At 57.6% G+C, this 19,851-nt stretch overlaps 1 protein-coding gene across 4 annotated transcripts; it reads left to right on the forward strand.

Moving 5' to 3' along the window:
* Positions 1-20: 20 nt before the first annotated feature.
* Positions 21-16,612, forward strand: LOC104911683 (non-homologous end-joining factor 1-like). 4 transcript variants are annotated; one of them, XM_010713630.3, is made up of 4 exons: positions 1,102-1,207; positions 15,406-15,523; positions 15,721-15,824; positions 16,166-16,612. In XM_010713630.3, the coding sequence occupies exons 1-4, from the start codon at positions 1,124-1,126 to the stop codon at positions 16,244-16,246; spliced, it is 387 nt and encodes a 128-aa protein (XP_010711932.1). In that variant the 5' UTR covers positions 1,102-1,123; the 3' UTR covers positions 16,247-16,612. The 4 variants fall into 4 exon arrangements, with proteins under 4 accessions (XP_019472672.1, XP_019472677.1, XP_010711932.1 ...); XM_019617127.1 differs by lacking the exons at positions 15,406-15,523; positions 15,721-15,824; positions 16,166-16,612 and adding exons at positions 4,038-4,122; positions 4,753-15,399 and having other exon boundaries at positions 21-1,207; XM_019617132.2 differs by lacking the exon at positions 15,721-15,824 and having other exon boundaries at positions 1,081-1,207.
* Positions 16,613-19,851: the final 3,239 nt, after the last annotated feature.

Below are 19,851 nucleotides of genomic sequence, written 5' to 3' on the forward strand. Positions count from 1 at the left end.
TCCTTTCCCCCCTCAATCTTTCAGCCCTGGGTCTTTTTAAAATCTGTTCATTAAAGGCAGCTCAGTCGCCCTTCTGCCGGCGAGGCTGGAACACTGACAGCCTGTTTGCCCGCCTGTCTGTAATTAAACTCAATCTCGGGGTGAATACAACAATGTGACTGCAGAGAATAATTCCTGGAGATCCTGACGCCGAGGAGGAGTGTGGCCTGTGAGCAGCCCATTCACGCCTGGATTGCTATAAATACTTTACTATGTGGCACTAAGAAAACTTCAAGCCCTACCCCCCCCCCCCATTTTTTTTTTTTTTATTAGTACTACATAATATAGGAATTGTGCGACTTGAAGGTTCCTCCTGTGCCTGCCTGGGTTCACAGGCCTGGGTGTGACCTTGCACTGCACTGGCTGAGCACAGGAGCCTGCTGCCGTGCCCAGGGACCCCTGTGTTGTCTCAAGCTGTGCCAGGGGACTGCAGGTAGCCTTGTGCACCCTCTGCTCCCTGGGCAGCATCCCTGGGCTGGCCGGCGGAGTGCCACGTCTGCATATGCAGTGCGCAGGTGCACTGCAGATGTGCACATCCCAGGCTGCTGGAGAGGTTGGGGACAAGGGACAGGGCTGGAGACGGGCATGCCACCCTGCTGCTGGTCCTTGCAGCGGGCAGCCAGAATTGACGTGAGGCTAACGCTGCGTTTGCGCGGCCAAGTGTAATGCTGGCTCAGCGCTGGCGCTTTGGGGACAGCAGTGTGTGACAAGGACACGGCAGATGGCGCCCTGTCACCAGCTGCAGAAGGCTGGTGGCCCTCAGCTCCCGGCTGCGTGCTGCTGCGGCTGTGCAGCTCTGCAGCATGGCACTGCGCTCCGCATCCCAGCACCGCCTCGCTGCATCCCGGGCACTGCGTTGCCGCAACGTCGGCGCTGCGGTTCTGCATCCCGGCTTTGCACCTCTGCTCTGCACCCGTGGAGCCTTGGCACTGCCCACGCTGCATCTCCGTGTCCTTAGCTTTGCATTTCTGCATCGCCCTATTGCTGCCCTCACACAGGGATGCTCCCAAGCAGCAGGGCTGTGCCTCGCAGAGGCACTTTGTCCCCTTAGTGAGAGCCACGTGGCAGCTGCCACGCAGCAGGGATGTGGGGTGGAGCGGGCTTTCCCCCGATCTCTGAGCACAGCCCTACGCTGAAGGCAGCCGGGATGCAGCCTGTGCCCTGCCAGGTATGGGTTTGGAACTGGGACGTGCCTGGGGCTTGTTCCTGCCCTGGGCTTCCCTGCAGCGCAAGGGCTCTGAGGCCATACAGGTCCCTCTGTGCTGAGGGCTCTTGGGTGATCAGAGTGGATAAGCAGGGTTAAGCCCCAAATCTGGGGGTTCTCAGCCCATTTCTTTGCTTTAGGAAGGCTACGAGGATTGGAAGGGTTTCTGGGAGCTGTGGAGGGCTGGGTTTGGGGTCCAGCTGCCGGTCTCTGCTAGGGCAAGGGAAGAAGGAAGGGAGCCAACTGGGTTCTGCCCAGTGCGGTGCAGGGAGCAAACAGCAGCCTGCCATGGCTCAGCTGCTCTTGTGATGTATTGCTTAATACTTGGCAGGGATTTGCCTATTTATTTATGATTTTGCTGCAAAGCACGTTGATATTCAGTGTTTTCATATAAACCTCAGCTCTTGAAGTCATGGGATTGTAGGAAAAGGCAAATCTGCTGCAGAAGGTCATAAGGTCTCACCTGGCTCGTGGCAGGTTCATACAGTGGGAAATTGATGGTGGTAAAGCTCAGCTCGCTGAAGCGAATGTGAAGACCAGCAGGCAAGCAGAGAGACCCCAAGAGTTTCCTGTGCTGTAGGGACACTTCTGTATCTCTGCATGTTTGGGGTTGCACATGTGCTTTGCATTTGGTGCAACCGCCCTCGGGGTAAAAATAGAAGTTGCTTGCTCTGAATGGTACCCTGCTGTATTCTCATGCCCACGCTTCCCCTTGGAGATGGGGCATAGGGGTTGCTGCATTCCCAGGGCTGCTATAAAACCCCAGCAGGGTTTGCAGTGTGTGGATTTATGCACCCCACAGGGCTGTTAGAGCATCTCTTTTTCCCGATGGGGACTGGTGGCTATCTTCCCACTGCCCCTGCACCTCTCCTCTCACTTCAGGCTCCTGATGGCTCTCATGTATTGATAATACTGAGAACTGCTGCTGTCTGGGGTATTTAGGTGATCCCATTGCTGTGGAGTCAAATACATCCTGCATTCCCCATGCACAGTGCACAGTGCAACTCTTGTGCTTTGGAGCTACAGTGCGATCCACCCTGAGGTGAACAGTGTAGGGCAGAGCAGAGCTGCATAGAAGTAGAGAGGTGACTGGGTCTGGAGTTATTTCTGCTGCTATCATCCTGATTTTGTCAGTTGTATGCTGGGCATACACCAGGGGATGGCTGTAGGCATTGACATGCATCTTCCCTCAGCAGATGCCAGGACCTCCTGCTCCATGCGGCGAGGGGCTGGGTGCCAGGGCAAGGAATGCCAAGCCTGCTGCAGGGCTCTGTCCCCGTGCTGCCCCATGGTGAGGTCTCCGTGTCCTGGTGGCATCCGTGGTGCCAATGGCCGGAGCCGTGGTGCCCGTGCCCCAGCTCCTTGGAGTGCCGTCCCGTCTGTGCGGCTTCTGGAGCTGCTGCCCTCCTGCCTCTTTCTGGTGCATGTTTACGGCTCGGAGGGAGCCGTCCTGCCCCAATTCCCCATGCACTCCTAATTTCATATGTCCATATATATCCATGCAGCATTTGATACAGGTTTTATGGGCATTTCCATACATTTTACAGACACAGCCATTACAGAGACAGGTTTCACCTGAGAAACCTCAGGGGACCAGAGCACTGAATCGCCTTAGTCTTGGCCTCAGAACAAGGCTCTCTTCTCTCTCTTGCCAGAGCTGCCGCTATCAGCTCCGCAGAGGGCTTGGGGATGGTGAGGGGCTGCCAAAGTCCTGCCCCGAGAGCTGTGACATGGTCCCTCCTTCCACCCTGCTTCTTGCAGGGCTCTGCCCTGTGCCGTGCAGTTGGGGGCTGCCTTCCCTTGTCACCCTCTGCTCAGCCCCACATGCAGGGGTAAGCATGAACAGTACCTGGCCCTGCTTTGGGCTCCCGATTCCACCATCTTCACACCATGCTGATGATGCATCAAGGAATTTTCCACTGTTTATCAGTGGTCCCATTTGCAAGGGAAACGCCTGCTCCCACTTGGGGCTGCCTCTGTCTGATGCTATGGGGACTGGTCCTCATTGCCCCGCCATCCCCAGCATGGCCTCAGCTATTCATAGCGTCTCCCCTCACCCCTTTCAAAGGCTGCTAGAAGCCTGGGGTCCATCCCACTCTGTTTTCTTGAGCAGGTCCCGAAAGCAGGAACCATTTGTGGCTTCCCCGGCCAGCGCGTCTCTGCTTGGCCTCCAGCGAGTGTTATTTTCTGTGCTGTTTACTGTTCTTCTGTGGGCTGTCAGGTTTCCGCACTGGGGAAAGGCTTGTAAATTGGGGGGGAGGTGGCAGGTCCGCACGGAGGGGCTATGGGCAGAGGGGGGGATGGAGGAGCACAGACATGGCCTTTATCGCAGCCTAGGGGATGTGTGGCTCATAAATCCGACCCAGGCAGATAGGGGATAAATCATCCCTGCTTGGGCATTGGTGGTTACCCATGGTTAGAAATTAACTTTGTGTTGGATGGGTCCCAGGCTGTGGGATGGGAAGGGGAGGCTGCTCCGGGCAGTGTGCCTCCCGCCCAGCCCCGAGGCCAGGCTGCAGCCGGAGAGCGGGTGCCCAGTGCCTGCCCTGGCCAGCAGGGCCGCTGGGTGCAATTAAACTGAGCTGATGAAGCAAGCGGATGCTGCGGCCGAATCTGAAGTGCGGGCGATGCCCTGGCACCTGCAGCAAGCTGGCCGTGCTCTGGAGCTCTGGTGTCTGGCTGTGGCTGCTGCACCAAGCTCGGGGAATGGGGAAGCACTGTGTGAGAGAGATGGGGACTTGAGGGGCAAGGTGGGGAGGGACGCGCTTACTGTGAGGTTTCTCTCCCCATGCAGCTGCCAGCCAGGGCCGGGCAAAGCTGTGGCTTTGCAGACCATGCGCCATGTGGATGTGCGATCTCTGGTCCTTGTGTTTCTGCAGGTGGGAGGATGCAGAAGTAGCAAAGACTACAGCCCCCAGTTCCCCATCTTCTCCCTCTTCTCTGTCCCCAGCTCCCCCTTGAGCATCCCCAAACCCTGCCCCATACAGTGTCAGTGCATTCCAGGGGGCTTCGACCCCTGCACCTGCAGCAAGGGTGTCTCCCATCCTTCTGCTCAGTGCCCACAGCTGGGACCCCGCCACCCCCATGTCCCACTGTGCCCACCAATGTGGCAGGGCGGTGGGGATGTCCCTTCCAGCTTCCAAGGCTGGGCTCACTCCCGGCTTGCTCTCTAATAGCTCTCCAGCTTTCCTTTCTAACGAGGCTCTAATTGGAAGCCGGTTGTGCTTCCCTTCCCCTCTCCTCAGAGCTCTCTGGTCCCAGTGCTGCAGGGCGATTAAGCTGAGGTTTTGGGTTTTTTTAATATGGCAGAATTATTTTGGAAGGGCCAGGATGGTTACATGACGGGCTTCTTGAAAAACCCCAGGCTTCGCCTTTCAGACGGGGCCTTTTCAAGTGGTTTTGCACAGTACACATCTCTGGGCAGCGACCGTCTCGAACAGTTACTGTTAATTATAGATGCCTCTTTCCCGCTCGCCCATTACTCAAAGGATTTTTGTGTGTTTTAACAGTGTTTTACATCAGCCTGAATAAGACTTTATTCAGTGTTTCCGAGAGCTGGAACTTGGGCATCTCCTGCTGTATGTGCCGTGCTCTCCCCTCCCTCTGCGCCCTGGGACTGGACACCATCATGCTGGGCTCCTCGGATGTGCAGAGCCCTTTTGTTTGCTAGATGAACAACCGGATGCCCAACAGGAGTCCTAGGGGAACCCTCCCCCTAGGAGAAGAACTCATCGCTTGTCCCGTGACAACCAAGTTGCTCTATGCATCCTTGGGGTCAGATCTTTCCCAGGGTGAGCCCCGCTTTGGGGCAGGGAGGCAGCTGAGGGTCAAGGCGGTGTTGTCCAGTCAGAGCCTCATGATGGTCGGATGTCATCTGGGCACCTCCACAACCTTCGTCTCCTGCAGCCCAGCGTATAGGGCACTGTGGTCAGGCCCATTTATAAAGCTGGTAAATATATCGGCAGGGATTGTGTCCCCTCCAAAGGTCAATATTTGTGCAGAGTTTAATTTTAACTTAACAAGAAGTTGTTTGCAGAGGCTGCCCTGTTTGTGAGTGTGTGTATGTGCTTCCCCACTGATCGATGCTCACAGGGTGCAAGCAGTGTGCGTGCGTGCGTGCACCCATGTGCCAGGTACTGAGGGCTGGCAGTGGGTGCCTGCTCCCCCGAATGCTGCGGGCTGAGGGATGCAGGCCAGCGCCATGCGGTCCAGAGGACACGGATGCCATGGGGACAGGGTCTGCTGCTGAGGCTATAAATGCAACCCACAGACCTCTGGTGGAGGTGACAGCGGGCAAAATGTGCCCCGTGTGACTCTGCACAGCAGCACATAGGGACAGAGGCTTCCCAGACTGTTCTGACCAGTGCCATGTGCTTGCTGCAGCTGCCCCTGCTCTTTCCCTCACTATCCCCTCATGAGCCCCTGTGGGTTTTGTGGCTCTCACTCATTTTCTGGCAACGTGCAGCTCCAAGCTGAGCGCATCGGTCAGGCTTTGTGCAGTGCTTGGGCTCCCAGTGCTGTCCCCTGGCTGCTCCCATGCTCCAAAGAATGTCATGGTGCTTTTCCAGCACCACTGCCAAACCAGTTCCATCCCTCTCTGGCTGAGCTTCCACCTTGCCAAGCAGGGTAATCTGGCACCACAGGCACACCTGTGCCTGACTGAAGCTGGTGGCAATTTGGAGAGATTCAGAGGCAGATGTCCTGGTGTCTTGGTGCTCTGTCTTTCTGCTCCTCCAGCCAAAATCCAGTGTCACGGGGCTGGCCACATGTCCCCAGCTTTATCCCCGCCAGGGCTGGGGACAGGCATATAGCCCCTTCGGATGCAGGTTCTCATGGGTACCTGCAGAGCATCTCTGCCTGACTCTGATACTCACTCTCAGCCCATCTGCAGGAAAATGGGAGAACAGCAATAGGCATGGCCGGGGCAGATCTGCGAGCCACAGCTGGGATGAGAGCTGCGCACCCATGGTCCTTCAAGGCTACCTCACTTAGGGCAGGAGGGGGGCACATGGCTGGGAGAAGTAGGGCTGGGAGGGAGCTGCCAGGGCTCCGTGTTTTGCAGCCCGCCTTTGTGGGCAATGAGGTTTGGTTTGCGTCTTTCAGCTCTTTTCCTCTTCCTCGCCAGGCCCTGGGGCTGCTGACCTCAAAGGGAAAGCAGGCTGCGAGGGACAGCATTGGGGCCGGGCAGGGGTAAACACGGGGCTGAAGCTGGCCAGGCAGTGGGTGACGGGGTGAGGTCATGCCGTGACGTCAGCTCTGTGGCTTTGGGGACAGCCGTGGTTAGGCTGCCTGAGGAGGGGCAGCTTGTTTTCCTGCAGCTCTGCCGCTTGCTCCCGGTGTCCGTCTAACTTATAAAGTTTAATGGCCAGTTTAAAAGGTTCCTGCCATGGGCACCTTGTTGCCAGTTTTAGGTTTTTAATTGGGAAACTTTCCCCTCTGTGGTTGCAGTGGAAGGACTCAGGTCCGCTCGGGGCCGGTAATCGGGATGTGCGGGTGCTGAGGAGACGGTCTAGAGGGCTCTATTCCCATCAGCGGTGTCAGTGGGACATGCATAGCATGAGGGGTGAGCTGCAGGAGACCCGTGCCCCTCCCACTGTCCACACACCTTGTGGAATACATTCAGCAACCTGCTCCTGATCGGTGCTGGGGCACATGTTTCTGCAGGAGCATCTTCATCCCATGGCCCTTGGGAGATGCTAGGAGTCCTCGTGCCCTTCTACAAGTCCATCTCTGTTTTCCTGTGCTACGTGCAGGTGGCCAGAGCAAGGCAGCAGTCCCACTGTGCAGGCTGTGAGCCCATGCCGTGAGCATCCCAGCTCCTAAGTGGGTCTGGGGCAGTTCTGACTGGGGCTGCTGGGAGCTGCATGGCAAAGCAGGCAAAGAGTGTGCACCTTATAGATTGAACTCCCTCTGGGTGGGCACCCGGAGCACAATCTATAAATAACATGCGGAGCACTGCTCTGGAGAAGCAGAGGAGTGGCCTTGGTTTACCAGCACATTTGTACCATGGCTTTCAAGCGGTTCCCCTGTGTGTCCCTGCCAGCTGCTGGCACATCTGCACCCTGGGGGCTGTGGGGTGTGCCGACAGAAGGTGGGCTGCTCTCAGCTCCAGCGCACCCAGTGCGGTGCCACGTGGGCACGGAGCTGGTGCTGGAGCCCCAGAGCAGCCCTGCCTTTGCCAGGCCTATAATTGATTCCTGTTCTCCTGCTTGGGCTGTAAATGTGCTGGCATCCACTGAAGAGATGTGTTTTGTGTGTTTTGAGATGGTCGGAGAGGCTCGCATCCTAAGCTTCTGGAGGCAGGGGGTTTGAGGGGACCTTGGCCACACTGTTTTGGGGCTGCTGATAAGTAATCCTACACTGAACAAAAAGGAAGTAGAAAAATGTAGAATGGAAATGGCAAGGCTTTTAAAAAAGGATGGGCAAACCCATCAGTGCAAGGCATTGCTGCATGGAGCAGGCAAGGGCTGGAGTGTGGGGATGAGAGCAGAGTACACAGAGCCTTAGCACAGCAGGCACCAAGGTGGACGAATGGAGGAGCAGGAGGAAACGTCCGTGCAGCAGGAGGAAGAGAGCCTGGCAGCACTCCAGGCATGCTGCCGGGCTGGGTGTGATTTCCTCTTCGCCATGCATGAAGAGCTGGCCAGCATCCCTACTCTGGGTGAGCATGGAGCAGAGCAATGCTGCTGTCACAGAGTTCAGAATTTGGGTTCCATAGTCTTTGACAGTATGGCAGCCACGAGAGCTGTGGGAAGTGGCTGGGAGCATCCTGCACCCTGCCCCAGCCCTGCCAGAGCTGCTCAGCTTCCAAAGATAAACTTCATGGGGCAGAGATAGATGGGGATGTGGTCCCTCTGTGTCCCTGCAGCCCTGCTGGGACCTCATCTCTTTCTCAAGAGGGGACACTCCTGACAGGGTGTTTTATTTGCAGCAGGTGCCTGAAATCCAACCCACTGCCCTGCGCTCCTTCCCCTCACCTGGGGATGAACCCGGGCGGGGGCACGGCTGCACGGGGTCAGACCCCTATGGACTCCCCCTGGCCAGGGTTGTCCCCATGTAACACCAATGAACTGCTCCTGCTGTGGGCAACAAGCGTGTAATGCCTGATTTCACAGCACCAGCGTGCCGGGCTTGCTTGTGGCAATGATCTTCTTTCCTGGCCAACTCCGACCTGCAGCCCAAGGACACTTGTCACCTCCGATATGGGTACCACGATGTCCTCAGCCAGCCCTCCTTTCCGCAACTGTTCTCTCCCAGTGCCACTTCCTGCTCATCCCCCTGCACCCTGCACTGCTGGCTGAGCTCATTCAGCTCTGACCGGGCTTACAGCATGGAATGCAGAGCTGCCGCTGGCTGTCCTCCAGCCTAAACATCCCCACCCCATGGTGCGACACGAGCTGATAATGCAGCAGGTATCTCGTGCCCAGCCTGCGACCTACGGGCGCACGGCCTTGGAGGCTGTCACTTATCTCCTCCGTGTGCGCACGCTGTCTCTCGTCCCCAAGCAATGTTCTCAGTGTCTCTGGTTTTTGCTCTGGGCCAAACCCACACGCACATTGCCCGAGACCGACTCCGAACAGGCTCCTTTGATGAGCAGGGCTTAAATATATATTTGGCATTCCAGCGGCAGCGTGCCGAGCGTGGCCTGGGGTGTGAAAGTGTTTGCTTGACAAACGCCGGAGGCTCTCGCCTCTCTGCCGGCCCTGGGGACTCACAGGAGAGGAATGTCAAGGAATTTTTCACCTCTCTCTTTTTATTTTGTTTTTATTTTGTTTTCCTTCTGAGGGCACATTTGTAATGCTGGTGATTGGCAGTCCCAAAGCTTGAGCTCCCCTCCTTCCCTGGGTTGGGGATGGGTGGGATCTCCATCCCCAGTGCCCATGCAGTAAGGGGTCTGTGGCGCTGGGCTGCAGAGCCAGGACGGTTCTGCATGGGGAGGATGAAGAAGGCAGTGCATCTCCTGCTGTCCAGGTGCGGCAGCCTGCACCCCAGCTGTAAATGGGGAGGGAGTCCTGTGGCACCTGATTTGGTTTCAGAGCTCATGTCTTCGGTGCATGCTGGAGCAGGTCGAGATCCCAGACAGCTCTTGGGGAGGGGGTAGGGGACTGAGTCTGTGTGTTCCCAGCTGTCCCTGTCGTAATCCCTCCTGAAAGAGAATCCTCTACTCTGCTTCATCCCTGTTCATCTGCCAGCAGTGCACCCTGGCCCTAAATCACCCCCTGCATCCAGCCTGATGGGCGCTCCCACCCATTGGGATGCTGGGGTCTTTGGGGCTAAGATTTGGATAAGGGAGGAAGGCAGAACAGGGGTGAGGGCCTGGGGGACTATGAAGAAGGGGGGTTGTCCCCAGGGCTTGGCTTGGGCTCTCCAAGATTTCCTTCCCTGCTTGCTGAAGAATCACTGGCTTGTCTGGCAGAGCGCAGGCCCATGGATTTCCTGGGCAGTGAGCCCCTTTCATGTGGCCGCTCGCAAACTCTCATGACATCACTAGGGGCTGCTCCTCCTGGAGACAAACCCAGTGCTTTTTAGGGCTTTGCCACCCCATGCCCCAGCCTGTGTGTTTTGGCCAGGGGGGACCCGGGGAACCGCATCCAAGAACGTCTGCTCTGGCACGGAGACGGCACGGGGCCACGGTCAGGGGGAGAGCAGCGCGTCCCCTGCTGAATAAACATGGGCTGGCCAGGCTGGAGGGGGCTTTTCCAAGCTGGACCACACCCCGGGGGGCTATTTTTGCCATGAATGAAGGGGCTGTGTGCTCGCCAGGCAGCCTAGCCTCCTGCCACTGCTGCTGTGCTGAGAGCAAGCCTGACACTCAATCTGCTGCCTGGCCAAGACCCAACATCTGTGCTAAGCAGCTGGGCACTGCCCGTGGGACAGCTGGGCATCACAGGGACACCTGGGCACTGCCACAGGTGCTCTGCTCAGGTGGACATCTGGGCACTAGGGGAAAAACTAGGCACCATGGGGGTACCTGGGCATGGGCACAGGTGCCTGCAGGGACACTGGCCACCAGACTCACCTGGTCACCACCCAGAAGGGACATCTGCATCACCAGGGCACTGGTGATGAAGGGGATGTGTGCCTCTGCATTCTCTGGGCAAAGTGGTATCATGCCAGGGATGGTGCTGGCTGCAGGAAATGGGAAACATGGGCTGTCACCAGCAAGGGGAGGTGACACTGACTCAGTGGTGGTGCCAGCAGTGGTGCCAGTGCTTCTGGGGCATGTCATACCCTGTATTTCCAACCCACTCTGCCAGCAAGATGCCAGTGTCAGCTCAGAGATTAGCCCTGCTGTCCCTTCTGCATTTCCTGCTGCAGTTTCGGGTGAGAATGGGACAATGTCTCAGGGGCTGCCCCACTGGCCGGGTGCGCCCATGCCAGGAAGGAACTGCAAAGCCACCAGGGAGGAGCAGCTCAGCCTGGTCCTGAGTGCACCCAGATTTCCCCCAGAGCTCCTAATCTCACTTGGCTCAGCCCCAGGCTTCTTCTGCTTCGAGTCTTGGTGGCACAGCTAATCCCCAGTTAGCTCAGGATCACACTAGGTGCAGCATCCCCCCACCACTCTCAGGCTTTGCTTTCCTAGGGGCTGCTCTGCCCATCCTCTGCTGCTGGCATGGCACAGTCACCATTTGTCCCCTCCCTGCCCCATGTTCTCACTTCTCAGCCAGCATCACTGCCCCAGGGGAGCCATGAGTGTTTGTTCCCATGAGCTTGTCTGTGCTGGGTGGAGCTGGGGCACAGCATCCCACTCGCCACTGTCCCTTATTGCCACGTGGCACCCATGTGATTCATCAGGTGTGGCTTTGTTTCCGTCACCCCACTTTGCAGGAAGTTTCTTGGCCAGCCCCCTAGGTGCCCTGAGCAATAACAAGCCAGGATGAGCTGGCCGACCTTCCTGAGAAACCCTACAATAACAAACTGGCGCTATGTGTCCAGCTTTCCTGGATGGACAATAATAAACCAGCATGAGCTGGCATGCCTCGTAGCGCAACCCTGCAATAATGGAGCTGGGTGATGTGTCCACCCTACACAGTGGCAAGCTGGCATGAGCCACCCAGCTCCCTTGCCAAGAGGGGTCCCCAGGAAAAACTGGATGCTGGGCTCAGGGCTGGCACATGCCTGCAGCCAGCATGGAGCTGGGTGTGCCACAGCAGCCCCCTTGTCCCTGGTGCAACTGTGCCATCGCCTCGCCAACTCTCCTTTCCCCTGGATTGGTCTCTGGGACCTGGAAGAGCAGCAGGAGGGCAGGGCAGGGCAGGACCCCGGCATCCCCGCTACCGTGCAGCAGCACAATGCGCTGCATGCTGTAATCCAACCCACGGGAACAGCACAAGGGGAAAAGAAAAGAGTATTGAGCAGCGGGCCGCTGCGGTCACCGGGCTGCATAGACTGCTGGTTGTTAAGCGGGTGCCTCGCTTGCAAAGGCCGCCTTGATGAAGTGTGAGACGGCACTTACGGAGGGACGCGGGCAGGCATTCTCGCTCCATCTTCCGCTCACAGTGCCGCTCTTTATGCGCCTGACATTTGCTTGCTGGAAAGGCCTTGAAAGTAGGGGGAAAGGAAAACATCACCAGCAGCAGGGCCATGAGCATTGCCGGGAGGAGTGTGGGGCCGTGCCAGGCTGTGCCGCGCCAATCCGTGCCAGGCTGTGCCTCTTGGCCACTCTGGCTTTGCCGCCTGCAGTTCCCTGGGGTGACCCCATCACCTCTATCACCTCTCTCAGCTCCGGGCTGCCTTCTCCAGTCGGCACAGCCGCTTCCTGCCAGGTGTGTGCAGTGCTGGCTCCGTGCCGGGGAAGCCCTGGCCATCCTACCCTTCCTGCACCGTGCCAGCACCTCTCCTGGCTGCTGCTGCTGCATGCCTGCATGGGATGAGGTGTTGGGGACATTGCAGGGTCAAAGCTTGGGCACATCCCTCTGCTGTCCTTACCCTTGATCCCAACCAGAAGGCAGCAGCTCAAATGTGTCCTCCCACAGGTAGGACCCTTTGCTGGTGGCACAGACCTGTGCTCTTCTCTGCTAGTCCCAGGATGAATCCCTGAGCTGTTGGCAACACAAACCCTGTGATGGGGGAGGGTGGCAGCAGCCAAGCCATGAGGCACAGCAACGCCCCAGCAATGAAGCCATTCTCTTTCCCACCACAGGCTGCTTGCTGCAGTATTGCCAGGCTTTGCTATGTCAGTTCAGTGCCAGCTGCCATGCTCATCGTGCTCTCAGGCCACTGCTCCACCACGCCGCTTCTGCAGATCTGCCGTTGGGGCCAACCCAGGGAAGCCTTCCACCCCCCCACCCGGCACACACCCCTTGGCTCCTGGCCCCTGTAGGAATTATTAAGTGTGCCCCTGTGGAGCATGTGCTGAGGCTGGCCACGGGAATGTGGGCAGATCTGACATACAAGCCACAGCAGCCAGGCTGTAATTTCCAAACAGGCCCTGTTCGCTCTGTTTTCCAGTTAAAAATATATTAAAAAATAGGAATGTGGGGTTTGCAGTGAAGAATGTTGGTAACCGCTTCGAACGTCTGGTGTGATAATGAAAGGGTCAGTCCCCAGCTTTGAGCGCGACCGATTTAGACTCTGGTGCTTGGCACAAGCACAGGGGCCCAGCACGCTCCCTCCATCCTGCAGCCCTGTGCCAGGGGATGGTGATGCTGCTTCTCCCATGGGTGACACGGCCAAGGGAACATCCAAAGTCCCATCTCTTACGGGCCCTTGAAAAGGGAGTGTGGGCAGGGATGGGTGAAGGCAGGGCGATGGAGATGAATGCTGTGTCTGGGCTGCATCTCCTTGTGAGCTGTCCTTGCTGAGCACAGGTGCTGTGCCCTAGCCCCCCCTTCCCGGGCAGCCCCCCCAGCTTGGCTAATCGCAGTGTTCAGGCTGTGCTACTGAGCATCCCGTGCCGGTGCCGCAGCCTTGAGCAGCTTCTGATACTGGGACATGGCGTTTGGCCTTGCGAGCAGGTAGTCATAACATGGGGTGACCCCCCCTGCCAACTCTCCAGGCACCGCGGTGGGGGAACCTGGCCGGCACTTCTTGTGTCCCAGTTCCCACAGAGAAGTAATCAGAGAAAAACAAAAGGCTCCAGCAGCCAGGGCTGAAGCCATACTGGGGACAACAGACTGGCTGCAGCAGGGTTTGGCTCAGCGATGTACTGAAGCCATGGGGCAAGTAGAAAGGAGATGTCACCCACAGCCACATCTTGTCACTCTACCTGCCCCTCTGGGGAGACCTTCTTGTCCCTCATATCCTCCGGGGCCATCAGGTGGCCACTGGCTGGCACAGCACACTCTGCTCCCTGCTGAGTCACAGCTCTATGGGGAAACTCTTCCAGCTCTGCTCATAAACCCATTGATTTCCTTTCGGGTCCATGCCTAGCAGCCTCCCATCCCATCCTGCCCAATGGCTCAGAGCTGCCTGCTGACTCCCAGATTCCAGCCCAGGCTTTCAGCAGCCTCTTCCCAGGGCCACGGGCCCTGTACCTGCAGCCCTGTCTGCTCCCAGGGATCGCAGGGTGGCAGGGTACAGCAGCAGGGTGCTGGCACTGGCACCAAGTGGCTGTGCAGGGACTCCCCTGCCCCACCAAGGGCACTGACCCGCACAGTGCTATCTGGTACACTTTGCTTACTCTCCTGCCGTTCCTGGCTTTCCTGGGAGCTGCTGTTTGCTTTTCTCTGAATTATGACTCCAGTTCGTGCCTTTGATCTAGGCTGTGTCGGCCACCCAATGCCAGCCCCTCTGCTGCCTTTGAAGTACAGTCAATCCCCTTCCCAGCACTGGACACCACTTTTGCAGCCTCAGGAGCAACACTGGCCTTGGGGGGCTGAGACATCCAGTGTAAGAGCTCCCAGGGATATCCAAGGCATCCCTCATCCTCCCCTGGATGTCATGCTGTGCCAGCGTTGCACAAAGCCCGGAGGTGGCAACGCAGGGTGGTGAGCAGCCCCAAGGATGCTGTAGGGCTCGGACCGGAGCACTGCTGTCTCCTTTGGCAGTGGGCAGGGACACAGATGCCAGCGAAAAAGCAGATCCCAATGGCGTGTCTGTCCTGCAGCTAAGAGGTTTTCCACACTTTCTCCTCTAGCAGGAAGGCTGAAAGCTGCAGAGAAGGTGCCCTTCTGGACACTATCACTGCCCTCCCTTCCCAGCACAGAGTGCCGAGGGTCTTTGCCTGTCCTCTCTGCCCTTGGGATGCTGTCCCAGGCTCTGGGCTCTGGCCTTGAGTGGGTCTGAGTGTCCCCATCCCCTCCCCGCTTCCCCATCTTGGGGAGGAATCAGCCTTATCTGTTACACTTTGTTCTCCTGCTGTCTGGGTGTGGAGCCGAGCAGAGGTTACTGCCGGACCTTTGACACACACACATACATGGAGACACAGACAGCCCCACGTGCATCCGTAGCTACACTCATCACACATGCACACACCTGCACGTGTGTACAGCTGCACATCACTCAGAAACCCCCCTCAGATACATTTCCCCAGCCCTGCACGCACACCTCCTTTCCTGCACTCCTTCATAGCCGTTGTGCCCTAGGCATCCTCCAAGGTCCCTGCACATGTTGACACAGCCCTTAAGCTGAGAGCAGCATCCCTCAGAGGGCACGGGCATGAGGGGGACTTCTGTGCATCAGCACTGGATGTGGTTTATGCTGCTTGTGCAGGCATTGCTGCAGGAGACTGTGACAAGGCAGGGGCTCCTTGCACCCACAGTGTGCCTGGGGTCCTGCCCATGCCCAAAGCTTTTGTTCCTTATCAGCATGCTTCCACACTGCTTCTGCTGGGGAAGCCACAGCCCTTCCCATGCGATCTTATCTTCAGCAGTTCATGAATGACATGCGAGTAGCTGCCCTGACCTCTGCCATCTTTCTCCTAACGGGAAGGCAGAGCAGGTGTGCAGCAGGGTGTGTGTGTGTGTGTGTGTGCGTGCCCATGTGAGCATGTGCATGCACAACTAGGGAGCATCTGCATCCCTGCAAGTGGTGGTGCAGCATCAGGGCAGAACCATGCTGTGGTCTCCACGGTGAAGCACAGAGTCCTGCATGTGGGCACACACAGCCCCTTCCCTGCTGTCCAGCACAAGGCAGGGTGGTCTGGCAGGAGCTGGCTGCTCCTGGGGCTGTTCCAGACCCTGATGCTGGCAGTGGGGTGACTGTCTCTGACCTCTCCACAGAGCCTGCCCCAAATCTGCAGTGCAGGAGATGGACATGCGTTCACCTCTGCTCTGCGGCAGCTCTACATGGCAGTGACACTGCAGGAGGCCAAGCAGGCTCGGAAACGGCATCACCCAGGTGAGGAGCTCCTGGCCAGGAGGTGGGGGAATGTGAAATACTCCTGGGTCAAGCCCCCTTCCCAGGGGGATGGGAATGAGGTTCTGGATGCAGCCCTTTGCTTTGAGCTGAGCTCCCTTTGTTCCAGTGTGGGTTTGGGTGATGCTCTGTGCTCCCTCAGCTCAACCCCAAATTGCATCTCTCCCTTCTGGCACCAGAGGACACTGAGGACCTGGCGCCTACTGCAGAAACCTCAGGGCACCCCGACCCGGCGCCCCAGTCACCAGCGGACGAAACAGTATCTTTGAGCGACGAAGCCACGGTGAGCACGGTGCTGGGAACAGCCCGTTCTTGCCAGCAGTGGGATGGGGCTTCGTGGACTGGCAGGGGGTTGAAGCCAGCTGCTGCATGCTCTGCTGCCCTCAGTGCCCAGCCTTCGTGCTCTGCACTGTGCAGCCCACCCCTGTGCCCCACCAGGGTGGGCTGGTGGGCTTGGCTTGGTTCCTAGCACATCCCACTCCCTGTATACACTGACTGGGAGACACATGGGCTTGTTGCACACACGTGTTGTTGCACTGCCCCATGGGGTGTCACTGCTCCCATTTGCACCTATCCTGCTTCAACCCTCCCAGGGGGCTGACATTTCCTCCCCTTTGCTCACAGCCGACCTCCTCCCCGGTGCAGAAGCCCCGGCTACCTGTGGCCAAGGCCAAGCCAAAGAAGGCAAAAGGGCTCTTCAGCTGAAAGGTTGCTGCTGCTGTCCTGAGGGTCTCTGATCCCACAGCACCTAAGAAAGGCTGTGTGGATCACCACATGTCCTATGCCTCATCTGCATCTCCCTGAGGATCCTTCCGGGGTCATTCCCCTGCCGAGGAGATGGAGTTTCTTGTCCACCTGTTGATATCTCAGGGAATTCTTTGTGCTTCTGCCCAGATGCAGATCCCAGGCTGCTTACGTGGAACTCGTGCTGGACCTGGGGGTAGTGGGAGGGATGCTGCCGTTTGGGTGCCTGGACAGAAACTGCAGGGCTCCAGTAGGGTGTGCCTTTGCCTGGAAGACAATGCATCCTGCCCTTGTGTCAGTTTGCAATAAAGGTCTGTGTCTGGGTGATGTTCCTTCTCCCTCTGCTCTGTTCCTCCTCAGCCCATGGTGCTGAGACAGGGGTGCAACGCCTGGTGCAGCATATTATAGATGCTCTTTGTATTCAAAGTATAATTTCTGCCCCTTCACACATCATCTGTCCGTCCATCCATTCTTCCCTCCATCTCTTCATCATCCATTCCTCCTTCCATCCATTCTTTCCTCCATCCTTCCTTGTATCCCTCGATCATCCCTCCCTTCCTCCCTCTTTCGCTCCCTCCCTCTATCCTTACGTCCATCTATCCATCCATCCATCCATCCATCCATCCATCCATCCATCCATCCCTCCATGTATGCATTAACCCTTCCTATCCTCTCCCAGCTCTTGTCTACATGTGCTTCCCTTTGAAGCTGGGAAGCCACTCCCATACCCAATCCAGCTCCTAAAATAGCAGCAGGGTCCCGTGCCCCTGCCTGCCCCTGGCTCCCCAGGGCTGGGCTAGCCGCAGGCTCACTGCTTTCTCTCAAGGGCGGCAAGGGGGAAACAAAAACATCCGGAGCAGCCCCTGTGTCTGTAGAAGGGGAATGAAAGGGCCTTTGCAGGGCCATGGCTGGCCAGTCCCAGGGCGAGAGGTTTTTATATTTCCTCTCCAAGGGAGCAGCATGCAGGGCAGAGTGGGTGATGGGAAGGGGAAGCCATGGAGTGGGGATCGTGTGCCTATACCCTTGTGTCCTGCCTTCTCCTATCTCAGTACAACCCAGGAACCTTTGGAACAGGCGCCTGTGAGCTGTAGGGCAATGGGGGCTCTGGGGCTCTCTGGGCTTTCCCAACCATATTGCTTTCTCCTGGATGAAAGAGCTGGGGCTGTGCCCCATCTCCAACATGGGTCAGCGCTGCCTGAAGGGCACGGGCTGCAGGCAAGGACCTGCTGCTGAAACACATCATGTCCTAGGGCATGGGAAGGATGGGCTGCAGGAGCAGACATGAAAGCAGATCGGAACTGTCAGTGGGAAAAAGAACTCTGCCAATACTCCCAGCCCCATGGCTTCAGAATGGGGACGAAGTGCCTTCCTGGCCCAGGTTGATGCCAACTGCAGGGAGTGTCACCTCGCATTGTCCCAGCCTGGCCCGCTGGGGTCTCCTTCCCTGTCCCCACCCCCTCCTCCCTGGAGCCGGCTGGATTTGAGCTTCCGACACACATTAAAGGCCACAAGTTCGGCCTCGGCCTCCATAAATTTGATTCCATAAATATTAGTTTTCGCAGGGTTTAATGAAGCCGTTATGCCGGGCACGGCCCAGCACCCCGACCCATGCCCTTAATAAGGGCTCTGTGGCCTCGATTAAAGGGACCTTTCAATCGCTGTCAAGTATTTTTAGAAAAGGAAAAGAAAAAAAAAAAAGAGAGAGGAGAAGAAGACGACCAAGGCAACGAATAGGGAGAGGAAAATCCCAAACCCAACCAGTGCAAAAATAGAGAAATAGCACCACCTAGACTGCATCTCCCGGCTCCGCCGCCTGCTTGCCCTGCACTGTGCTCTGCTCCGGGCAGCCCTGTGGGGCCTGGTGCCAGCCCAGTGCCAGCCTGGTACCAGCCTGGTGTCCACAGGATGCTGATGGCTGGAGGCTGCAGTGCCATTGGTTGAGGGGGTGAGGCCAGAGTGTGGAGGAATGAGGGACTCGGGCGAGATGACGACACAGCCGGGAGCAGTGCGTGGGCTTGGTCCTGACAGTGCCTAAGAGTGGCTGGGTGCTGCAGGAGATGCTGGAAGGTAATTCCTCCCTGTGCCCCAGTGCTGCAGCTGCAAATGCCCTTTTCCACCAGTCCCTGGGCAGACAGCCCCCTACACTGGCTGCCCAGCCACGCCTGGGGTCCTGCCCCATGTGCCAGCAGGGATACAGGCTGGCACTGGGATATGGATGCTGTGGTCAGTGCTGAGCCCAGTCTACGTCAGTCCCACTGGAGGGGGTTGTGGAGAGCTTGGCAGTGTCTTCAAACAATCCTGGGGTGCTTCCTGGTGGGCTGCTCTTCATATCCAGGCAGTGTCAATGAGCAGGTAACCCTCCCATGTCCCACTTCCCATGCAGGAGTTGGGCCATCCCCACAGATCACTGCTAAATGGAGATACAGCAGGCTCTGCATCCATGGGCAGAAACCTGTCACTTCTTGCCATGTCCAGAGCTGATGCAGGGTGCTGGGGCCACTGGTGCCACAGTCACAACCAAAGTCAGTTCCCTGTTTGCAGCTCTGGGTCTCCAGGGGACATGGATTTTGTTCCAGTGAGGGCAGAGCCAGGCTGCTGCCAGTCTGAAGCTGGATATGGGACAGGCATGTGTTATATGCATGCTGCAAAGACTGTTTGAGTCTGGCTTCGGATTAGAGAGGCAGGGAGCTGGGATTGCCCCTCCTCAGGAGTGCAGAGCAGCCTGCAACCTTAGCTCAGGCTCTGCTCCTCCTGTGCCTGTGATGCACGGTGAGCTGTGCCCTCCCTGCAGCCACAGAGGAAAGGACAAGGAGAGGTGCTATGACAGCTCTCTGTTCTTCCAGCTGACTCCTGTAGGATGCTCTTCTGGAAGAGTCAGCCGAGATGTGCAAGTGTTAGGGCTGGAACCGCAGGCAGAGCTTCTTGCTCCATCACATGTGGGAGCAGCAGGACACCACGCATCCCAAGCTGTGGCAGCGCTTCGTGCAAGCTCTGACCCTGAGACAGAGCTTGATACCTCTCGGCAACTTTGCTCTGTCCGTATGTCCCGTAAAGGAAACAGTCCTCTGGGGCTGCTGGGTAGCAGCATCCCAAGTGCACGGGTGCTGCTAGTTGCATCCAAATGCCTGGATGGCTCTGCCTCCATCACCCAGCGCAGACCTGCAGCTATTCCAGCCTGGCTCTCCTGTGTGCCCATCCAAGGGATGTGAGGGGCTGTCCCCGCCAAGGCGGTGTGTGTAGGGCCATCCCGAGGCACTGCCTCACCTGGGAAGGACATAAGGAACTTGCAGAAGTGCAAGAAGAGTGTGGCCGGACCCCTCCCCGGCATGCAGCTGGGGGAGAATCAGGGGGGCCCCGCGAACCCTCGCTCCTGAAATCAGGGTGTTGTATTTACTTTCCCCTTTTGGCAGCTAGAAGGGGAAGCCCATCCCAGCCCCTCATTGTTGTCTCAGCGAGTTAATCAGATGCCATAATCCTGTTGTGGAAATATCGGGCCTCCCTGGAAACAATGGGGAGCGAGAATATTGTGGTTAAATTTCAACCAGCTGCCTCCCTGCTCTGTTTGA

Source organism: Meleagris gallopavo, chromosome 7 (assembly GCF_000146605.3).
Source record: "Meleagris gallopavo isolate NT-WF06-2002-E0010 breed Aviagen turkey brand Nicholas breeding stock chromosome 7, Turkey_5.1, whole genome shotgun sequence".
Taxonomy (NCBI): Eukaryota; Metazoa; Chordata; class Aves; order Galliformes; family Phasianidae; genus Meleagris; species Meleagris gallopavo.

Excerpts from the sequence above, each read along its gene's own strand:
- LOC104911683 (XM_019617127.1), top strand. The coding sequence starts at position 9,700 with ATGTGGCCGCTCGCAAACTCTCATGACATCACTAGGGGCTGCTCCTCC.